The sequence below is a fragment of the Platichthys flesus genome, chromosome 14 (assembly GCF_949316205.1).
Source record: "Platichthys flesus chromosome 14, fPlaFle2.1, whole genome shotgun sequence".
NCBI lineage: Eukaryota > Metazoa > Chordata > Actinopteri > Pleuronectiformes > Pleuronectidae > Platichthys > Platichthys flesus.
This window is the reverse complement of record NC_084958.1, coordinates 23,156,196-23,167,072: the sequence shown is the minus strand read 5'-3', so window position 1 is coordinate 23,167,072 and position 10,877 is coordinate 23,156,196. Positions and strand designations below refer to the sequence as shown.

The following is a 10,877-nucleotide window of genomic DNA, read 5'->3' as shown; positions in this document are numbered from 1 at the left end:
CGAGCAACTGGGCGCGTGAATGACGCCCAACACGCAACAGATGCAACAATGAAAACAAATATCTCCGGATATCTTTTGTCTGTTTTGTAGTGTCGATTAGTTTTGTATTGATAAGTCAGTTTTTTGTAAACAGATAATATTTTTATTGTGAACATTCGTGTCCCAAATATAATGTTTCATAAGATTTGCTGCCAATAAAATTGTTATTTAATTCATTTATTTGATCAAAAGATGAAGACATTTTTTCCCAATGTTCTTGTTTTCAACAATTTGTCAATATTGATTATTGATTGTGAGCATTTTAAATTGATTAATCAATTCAGATATTTCTTTGGACTATTTGTTAAACTGAGCAGTCGAGTGTCAGATGTATTAACATTTAGGAGCAGTTGAAATCCATGTGGAATTTCTAGTTTATTACCACTGATGCACACAGTTAACAAGTGAATACAATCAGAATTTACATGATACAAATATAAATATATATTAAACCTAATTTCACATCAGAACATCAGAACATGAAGTTACAAAAAAGATGATTGATTGATGATTGAACTGATGAAATCAATCACTGAATAAGTTGCAGCCCTAAAAACAAAGTCCCCCGACTATACACTTACTGCTTTTTCAAGACAACAACCAAATAAGCACATTAACAATTCTTCAACGGAAAACACAAATAAAGACTTAAACCACTTTAAAGAAGCAAACAATGAAAACAAATGCTCATGTCGGGGATTATTATTATTAAAAGTGATGTCACGTATTTCACCTTTTCAGCTCAGGAGGTGGAGAAGAAAACAAAGCTGGAAAACTGAAACAATGCAGTAATTTTAACACACAGTATTAAAAAAATAAGACAAAAAACACACTATAGATGTTTCCACATGGACATGTGGACGGGACATGCACCCACACGACATGTTAGAATGTTTCATAGAGCCAGGCTGTGACAGAGTCCAGCCTGACACATGAAAGTTGTGTGCACAACATAAACCACAGGGTGTGGTCCACAAAACAAAGGCGCCCTCTTGTGGTGGTGCATCAGTTTTCAGATTGCACTTGTTCTGCAAGGAGAAATGTGAAAGCTTCACCCAAGCTTCTGCAGCTTGAAGGAACGAGCAGTGATATGCAACATGAGTCCAGATCAACAAACTGAAACATCAACACAAGGACCAATGAGAGGACGTCATAGTGCCGCCTGTCAGGAATGATTGACAGCTGATCTCTGTGCGGAGCAGAAACGTCACCACGACGAACTGTGATCAACAAACATGGAGACAAGAGAAGTTAAAGATTTAAACACAGATTCTAAATCACTGCTTTTAATGACTCGAGTCTATTTAAGTTTACAGAACTCAGCTGTGGATCCAGGATAATGACAAACCATAACTCCAGCACAGAGAGGCTGAGTGAATGTGGTCTGGACTCTGTGGAGGAGAGTCATGGTGTCAGAGACTGTGTAGAAGGACAGAACACCTGCACTGTGATCCAGGTACACTCCTACTCTGGAGGACACAGGACCTGACACTGGAGTCCTGATGCTGTTGTAATGAAAGTTATAACTGTTTCTATAACAATATAATGACCAAGATTTATCATTGAATCCAAATTCACAGTCATCTGAGTTTCCTGCTCTGCTGATGTTCTTGTATGTGACTGCTACATCAACTCCTCCATACACCCCACGCTCCACCTCCACCTCCCAGTAACAACGTCCAGTCAGACTCTCTCTACTCAGGACCTGATGACAACCAGTGAATCTGTCTGGGTGATTAGAATAAGACTGATCTTCACTCATACTTGTTACTTTTCTGTTTCCCTCAGATAATAACAGATGTCTGAATGCTGTGTTTGGATCCAGTGTGATTTCCTGTGAATATCTTAAGAAGTCAGCTCTGGTCTCTGGTTCTGGTTGTGGCAGTAAAACATCCACTTGAGACACAATCTGTAAAACCTCTGTCTCTGTCTCACTCAGAATGTCCTGTAGTCGACCTCTGACCTGGGACACAGCTGCTGTCACGTCCTCAAAGTTCCTCAGAGGACGGATCCTGAAGCTGGATGAGTGTGTAGATCCACTGAGTGGTGACAGTGAGGGGTAGTTGTGTAGAAACTGGTTGTGATCTTCTGTGTCTGAGAGCTGCTTCAGTTCATGGTCTTTCCTCTTCAGCTCAGTGATCTCCTGCTCCAGTCTCTCCTGAAGCTCTCTGACTCGACTCACTTCAGTTTCCTGCTGGGATCTGATCTGCTGCTTCACATCAGAGCTTCTTTTCTCCAGCAGACGGATCATCTCAGTGAAGATCTCCTCACTGTCCTCCACTGCTTTATCAGCAGAGCCATTGAGGGCCTCCTCCTCCTGTTGAAGCAGCTTCACGTCTTTCTCTGTGTCCTGGACTCTCTGCTGGATTGTTTGTCTCCTCAGCCCGAGCTCTCTCTGCCTCTCAGTCCTTTCTGCTGCAGCTGACACTGTGTCGTGGTCTTTATGTTCCTCCACAGAGCAGAGATAACAGATACACTGCTGATCAGTGCGGCAGAACATCTTCATCACCTCGTCGTGACGAGAGCAGATGTTCTCCTGGAGCTTCTCCGAGGGCTCCACCAGCTTGTGCTTCTTCAATGGAGCTGACTGAAGGTGAGGCTGGAGGTGTTTTTCACAATAAGAGGCCAAACAAACCAAACAGGACTTGAGAGCTTTCAGTTTTCTCCCAGTGCAGACATCACAGGCCACATCTTCAGGTCCAGCATAGCAGTGATCAGCAGGAGCAGCTTGGAGTCCAGTCTTCTTCAGCTCATCCACTAAAGCAGCTAACATGGTGCTTTTCTCCAGGACAGGTCTCGGTGTGAATGTCTGTCTACACTGAGGACAGCTGTAGCTTCCTCTCTCCTCCCCTTTGTCCCAGTGGTTGTTAATACAGCTCTTACAGTAGCTGTGTCCACAACCAGTGGTCACCGGATCCTTCAGTAGATCCAAACAGATCGGACAGCAGAACGTTTCCTGCTCCAGTTGAAATTCTCTCTGCTCCATTTCATTCCTCAGTGACAATGACAGATGACAGATGAGTTTCACTGTGTTAGTTTGAGCTCCGGTCTGTGTCTCTGCAGTGAATGAGGTCTGTCAGCTCTGACACTTCAGCCTTGCTGGGTCCACCCATCTTTGAAATGTACATGTGATGGGAAGAGAATGAGGATATATATATGGACAGAATAGAACTGGGTGTGTACGAATATGGAGGCTTATCAAGCTTTTCCAGATTCCAGTAAGAGGAGCAGCACTTTACAACATAGAACTGGTAAAACAAACCTGGGTTTGTTGATGACTTTGTTCCTCAATTTGAGTTACATTTGAAAACATAAACAAACTGTGTCATATTATATAAGAGTCTGCTACAGATGCTTGATTTTAGTTTTTTCTTGAAATATAGTTTTAAAATGTTTAACCGTTTAGAAGTGAGACAAAAAAAAGCAGGGGACCCCCCGCTGGGTTCACAGCGAGCGACTGGGCGGGTCCAACACGCAACAGATGCAATGATGAAAACAAAAAGAAAACAAATATCTCCGGATGAAAAAGTGAAGCCACACGTTGAAGTGTATTTTCTTTGTGCTTCTAATTACGGCATTGTCGTCTGTTTTGTAGAGTCGATTAGTTTTGTATTGATAAGTCATTTTTTTTGTACACAGAGAATATATTAATTTTGTATCAGAATCAGAATCAGAAGTATTTTATTGCCAAGTAGGTTTACACCTACAAGGAATTTGCTCTGGTTGTTGGTGCTTACAATGAACATAGAAACATAAAAACACAATAAATATAACATACATAGGAAAAGCAATACAAATATAAAACCATTATATATTTACTCACTATTTACTTCTTATTTACTCACTTTTTTCCAATATTTATACAAAGTAACATTTATTTTGACCTAAACATTTCTGAATAAAAATATATAAAAGATAAAAAAAATAAAAAGTGAAGTAAAAAGTGAAATGCAAAATGCAAAACAGTGAACAGTGTCAGATTGCAATATGCAATGTAATGCAGTATAATATAAAATGATATAATGTGTTAATTTAACCCATCCTTGAGGTGTGGGGGCGGAATAGAAGTCCGAGTCAGGTGGGGGTCCTGGGCCTTGTTGATAAGGCCAACTGCAGCCGGGAAGAAGCTGGTCTTGTGGCGGGAGGTTTTGATCCTGATGGACCGCAGCCTCCTGCCCGAGGTAAGAACCTCAAAGAGTTTGTGACCCGGGTGGGAGGGATCAGCCACAATCTTACCTGCACGCCTCAGGGTAGAAGTGCACCATCATTATCTTTGGCAGGTTGAATTTCTTCAGCTGCCGCATGAAGTTCATCCTCTGTTGACCTCTTTTGGTGAGGGAGCTGATGTTCAGCTTCCATTTGAGGTCCTCGGAGATGATGGTGCCATTCGTGTCCCAAATATAATGTTTCATAACATTTGCTGCCAGTGGTCTGGACATTTCTTTTCCCTCAGCTTTAATGGACACAACGCAGAGTCCAGGGACAGTGGGGGGGTCGTGACCTGGATCCACACAGACTGGTTCGTCTCTGGAGCTGTGGACCAGTAGCAGCTTGGCTCCCAGAGGCTGCTTCACGTGTGTTCATTTACTTTCTGTTATTGCATTGAATGGATATGGTGAACAGGGTCGGTGTTCACATGTGAACCGATATCAGTAAAAACAACAGAACTTTTGAACTCAGTCAATGTGTGGAGAGCTGGAAAAGATGGCGCGCTCGGTTTGGCTTGATTTTACATTCACTGATAAACGGTTCATGTTCAACTGAAATAGTGTTTTATAAGATGGTGGAAATGAAAAATGAATGAGGACCAAGTTCCAGCTGATAGTATCAACTTCTCTGTCTGAAGGTGAGTTAACCTGTTCGAGGGCAGTACCCCGAGGGAGCCGTCCAGGTGCGCTGTTTTACCGATCAGCGTCAAACATTGTTATTTACAGAACTGCGTCGTACAGCTAGGTACTAATGCAACATATCGTTAGAAAGCTAAGATTATTCTGATTCCACTGATGTAAACCATTTCAAGATCCGATCACCACAGCCGGTACAATCAACGTCCCAGTCAGACCGGAAGTGGAAAAATAATTATGTTTGCATGTAAACAAAGCTCTCAAAATGGTGGATAGCCATATCCTATTGGTTCAAGTGAGCTGTCAATCTAAACTTGACCCAATCGGAGCTGGCATGGGCTGGCATGGGCTGTCCACAGCCTGCAATAGCCAACGAAGCACCTTGTTGTTGGAAAGAGCCTGCCCCTCTTCTGACGTGTAAAGGCTGAGCCGATTGCTACCGACTGTTCTGATGACTGGCGTATCGTTTAGCCAATGAATTTCCCCAAAATAATGATGTGCTGTTTGACGGGGGAAAAAAAGTTGACACCGAGCAAATCACTGCACAACAGTGTCCAGCTGGTCCCAGAGCTTTGTGCGTTAGTGTTTCGTCCCCGTCGTGAATACTACATGTTGCTAAAATATATGAAAGATGTTTATTGGTTAAAATTTTAAACCATATGACCGGTTTTGTCTCTTTTATAAAAAAGTATGATTTTGAGTGTAAAATTAGCCTTTTTAACCTGGTTGGTCCCATGGTTACAAAGGGTCATTTGGAGTCTCCATATATACGACCCTGCTATCACCAACAACCCAACCCCCTTCTCACTGCCCCGCCCCGACACACACACACACACACACACACACACACACACACACACAGACACAGACACACACAGATCTTAAATCTCCCCTTAGCATATTTAAGGTTGTTAAAATCATTTTAAGTCACTGTCCTACACATATATTTCTGTATCTGTTTGTTGTGTTTCTTCATTGAAGCTACAATTTTCTAAATACTACACCTTCTGATAAAGATGTACATTATTTAAATGCATGCATTAGATATGTGTGTATACACTAATTGTATGTGTATATTTCTTCATACAGGGCATATATTCTGAGCGCACACACACACACACGCAAACCCATCCAGTTTCACGTCTTAAATCTACCCTTAGCATATTTAAGGTTGTTAAAATCATTTTAAGTCACTGTCCTACACATATATTTCTTTATCTGTTTGTTGTGTTTCTTCATTGAAGCTACAATTTTCAAACTACTACACCTTCTGCTAAAGATGTACATCATTTAAATACATGCATTAGATATGTGTGTATACACTATATAATTGTATGTTTATATTTATTCTTAGAGGGCATATATTCTGAGCGCACACACGCACACACAGATCGTGGAGGGGCTACAGCTCTGGATGCTAACACTGCTGCAACTTTTACTGCGAAATGCACTTAAAACCCCGGGTATGAGTTTATTGAGCAACGGAGATGGCAACGAGCTAATGGTGACCGGCACCGGTGTGTGCAGCTTGGGGTGTGTGGAGCAAATCTGTACGGGCCACAAAAGTTATAAGGCGCAGCTCTCTCCCCCCCTCCTCCTCCTCTGCTTCGCCGCCCGGGCATCACAGGAGAGGTTGTCCGCTGAGCGGGCGCCAAAGCACGGGTACAATGCAGCCGGAGACTGGGACTGCAGTTAAGTGAGCCGTCAACTGGGAAGCCAGCCGCCACTCGGGTTTTTGTTGCGCGTCTACTACTGCCTCATACGGTAAAGTGGTAAAGCCGTTTCACCCAACCATGCTGTTTTACCGTAAAGCCACAAGTAGACGCGCAACAAAAAACACGTTCCGGTGCTATTTTATAACAAAGCTCCACAAACAGCTGTTTTAAATTATACCTGCTGTTTCAACCGGGCAAAACACACAGAAGCAACGACTCGGGTTAGCAACGGCCGGGTTCCACATGCAATACTGCTGTAAAAATGAGGCTAACGCCAGCTAGCTTACATGTCACCGTCAATTACCAAACAAAACAACAGCTTTTCTAGCTGAAGACACTCACTGCGACACGAGACATGCACTTTCAACGCTCCCCTGTCTGTGGGGAGATCAGTCAGGCGGCTGCTGCCAACCGTAAACAAACACCGACAGGTCTACCAGAAGCGAGGAGCCCGAGCTGAGGAGGGGGCTTTGTCATGTGACTTACCCCGACGCAGGCTCTGCTTCTCGGCCAGATCTCCGCCTCTCACCCCGCTCACCGGCTGGTTAGTGTCCCCCCTCGGCTAGCTTCCCAGCTAACACCCGCAGCCTCGAGCTGAGGAGGGTGCTGTGGCTTGTAAGGTAACCCGGTCTCCTCCTCCACCAGATCTCCGCCTCCAGGAGGCTATGCCATGTAGACCGACTGTGACGTCAATTCTGGTCGTATTCCCATTCGACGCACTCTATGGTATATTTTCTTACATAGAAGAACCACAACAAATTGCAGGAGTTGTTTTTTTTCAGAGTTTTTGGGACGGTAGACATGCCCGATACCCACACTAACGTGTAGAAGCAGTACAAAAGTGGATTTTTCATAATATGTCCCCTTTAAAAATTACTTTCAACCCAACATCTGTGTTTTTTACAGATTACTAAGAAATCAACCAGTTCTCTGAAGCTCAACAATTAGAGGGTTTATTGTTCATTCAATTGATACAAATTTACTTATTTTATTATAAATGATCACAAATTATAATTTTATCTTTACTTAATCAAAAGATGTAAAAGAATTGAATAAAAATTAAAATAGCCTCAGCTTCTTAAATCTGAAGATTTCCAATGTTCTTATTTAAAAAAAATTGTCAATATTGATTATTGATTGTGAGCATTTTAAATTGATTAATCAATTCAGATATTTCTTTGGACTATTTGTTAAACTGAACAGTCAAGGGTCAGATGCATTAACGTTTAGGAACAGTCAAAATCCATATTGAATTACCACTGATGCACACAGTTAGCAAGTTAATACAATCATAATTGCAAGTAGATTATATAAAACATAATTTCACATCAGAAAATCTGAACATTAAATTACACAAGAAAATGTCAAACGTCCTCTGGTACCACCGTCTCAAAGGTGAGGGGTCTTCTTTTTCCAAAAATATCTAAACTAAACAGTCATGAGCATTATGGAACCCTGTCTTGTACTATAGAGCTGATTGATTGATTGATTGATTGATTGATTGATTGATTGATTGATTGATTGATTGATGATTGAACTGATGAAATCAATCACTGAATAAGTTGCAGCCCTAAAAACAAAGTCCCCCGACTATACACTTACTGCTTTTTCAACACAGAAACCAAATAAGCACATTAACAATTCTTCAACTGAAAACACAAATAAAGACTTAAAGCCACTTTAAAGAAGCAAACAATGAAAACAAATGCTCATGTCGGGGATTTTCTTTTTTAAAAGTGCAGTTACATATTTCACCTTTTGGGTTATTCACATCATTCTGAAAAACCCAAGAAAAGCTTCATTTGGATAACCTCTGCAGCGCGGCTGTTTTCAGATTGCACTTGTTCTGCAAGGAGAAATGTGAAAGCTTCACCCAAGCTTCTGCAGCTTAAAGCAACGAGCAGTGAGATGCAACATGGATCCAGCTCAACGAACTGAAACATCAACACAACGACCAATGAGAGGACGTCATAGTGCTGCCCGTCAGGAATGATTGACAGCTGATCTCTGTGCGGAGCAGAAACGTCACCACGAAGAACTTTGATCAACAAACATGGAGACAAAAGAAAATAAAGATTTACACACAGAATCTGAATCACTGCTTTTAATGGCTCGAGTCTATTTGAGTTTACAGAACTCAGCTGTGGATCCATCATAATAAACCCTAACTCCAGCATAGAGAGGCTGAGTGAATGTGGTCTGGACTCTGTGGAGGAGAGTCATGGTGTCAGAGACGCTGTAGAAGGACAGAACACCTGCACTGTGATCCAGGTACACTCCTACTCTGGAGGACACAGGACCTGACACTGGAGTCCTGATGCTGTTGTAATGAAAGTTATAACTGTTTCTATAACAATATAATGACCAAGATTTATCATTGAATCCAAATTCACATTCAGGTGAGTCTCCTGCTCTGCTGATGTTCTTGTATGTGACTGCTATACCAACTCCTCCATACACCCCACGCTCCACCTCCACCTCCCAGTAACAACGTCCAGTCAGACTCTCTCTACTCAGGACCTGAGGCCAATAAGTAAATCTGTCTGGGTGATTAGAATAAGACTTTTTTTTTCTCTTACATGTTACTTTTCTGTTTCTCTCAGATAATAACAGATATTTGTATGCTGTGTTTGGATCCAGTGTGATTTCCTGTGAATATCTTAAGAGGTTAGCTCTGGTCTCTGGTTGTGGCAGTAAAACATCCACTTGAGACACAATCTGTAAAATCTCTGTCTCTGTCTCACTCAGAATGTCCTGTAGTCGACCTCTGACCTGGGACACAGCTGCTGTCACGTCCTCAAAGTACCTCAGAGGACGGGTCCTGAAGCTGGATGAGTGTGTAGATCCACTGAGTGGTGACAGTGAGGGGTAGTTGTGTAGAAACTGGTTGTGATCCTCTGTGTCTGAGAGCTGCTTCACTTCCTGGTCTTTCCTCTTCAGCTCAGTGATCTCCTGCTCCAGTCTCTCCTGAAGCTCTCTGACTCGACTCACTTCAGTTTCCTGCTGGGATCTGATCTGCTGCTTCACATCAGAGCTTCTTTTCTCCAGCAGACGGATCATCTCAGTGAAGATCTCCTCACTGTCCTCCACTGCTTTATCAGCAGAGCCATTGATGTCCTTCTCCTCCTGTTGAAGCAGCTTCACGTCTTTCTCTGTGTCCTGGACTCTCTGCTGGATGGTTTGTCTCCTCAGCCCGAGCTCTCTCTGCCTCTCAGTCCTTTCTGCTGCAGCTGACACTGTGTCGTGGTCTTTATGTTCCTCCACAGAGCAGAGATAACAGATACACTGCTGATCAGTGCGGCAGAACATCTTCATCACCTCATTGTGACGAGAGCAGATGTTCTCCTGGAGCTTCTCCGAGGGCTCCACCAGCTTGTGCTTCTTCAATGGAGCTGACTGAAGGTGAGGCTGGAGGTGTTTTTCACAATAAGATACCAAACAAACCAAACAGGACTTGAGAGCTTTCAATTTTCTCCCAGTGCAGACATCACAGACCACATCTTCAGGTCCAGCATAGCAGTGATCAGCAGGAGCAGCTTGGAGTCCAGTCTTCTTCAGCTCCTCCACTAAAGCAGCTAACATGGTGTTTTTCACCAGGACAGGCCTCGGTGTGAAGGTCTCTCTACACTGAGGACAGCTGTAGCTTTCTCTCTCCTCCCCATTGTCCCAGTGGGTGTTAATACAGCTCTTACAGTAGCTGTGTCCACAGCCAGTAGTCACCGGATCCTTCAGTAGATCCAGACAGATCGGACAGCAGAACGTTTCCTGCTCCAGTTGAAATTCTCTCTGAGCCATCTCACCGTCCTGGATCTCAGTTTCCCTTTAACTGACAAAAGTTGTATCAAGATCCGAACTCTGTTGTTGTCGTTGCCTCTCAGCTCCTGAACTTCACCTCATTTCACTCTCACTTCACTTATAACAGCAGCTCGGTGAAGGGGCCGGAGCAAGTTAATGTTTAGTCGTAATAAAACTTGTTGTGTTTGCATTGAGGAGCCAATGATAAGCTTTGCTTCCTCCCAGGATGTTCAGGGTGTGTTTCATTACCACTGATAACATGAAAAAGTCCACATCATTCGACAGTTCTCCACAGAACTTAATGACTTTCACAGGTCAAAGTTCTCCAAAGTATAATTCCACGTGACGCCACAGATCTCTGCTCCTTCTGCTCTCGTTCACTTCCTGCAGTGACATATCTTCCACAGTGTTTCTTGTCTTTGACATCAATCATCATGACGGTGATTATCATAGTTTTACATTTTACTGCCGGGGAACTCCCAGC

The 10,877-nt window shown here is 42.9% G+C and overlaps 1 protein-coding gene across 1 annotated transcript; it reads right to left on the bottom strand.

Annotated features, from left to right (window-relative positions):
* Positions 1–551: 551 nt before the first annotated feature.
* On the bottom strand, positions 552–10,466 carry LOC133968393 (E3 ubiquitin/ISG15 ligase TRIM25-like). The gene is made up of 2 exons (XM_062404391.1): positions 8,723–10,466; positions 552–3,112 (listed from the first exon to the last, which is right to left on the bottom strand). Exons 1-2 carry the CDS (start codon positions 10,391–10,393, stop codon positions 1,340–1,342), a joined length of 3,444 nt encoding a protein of 1,147 aa, XP_062260375.1. The 5' UTR covers positions 10,394–10,466; the 3' UTR covers positions 552–1,339.
* Positions 10,467–10,877: the final 411 nt, after the last annotated feature.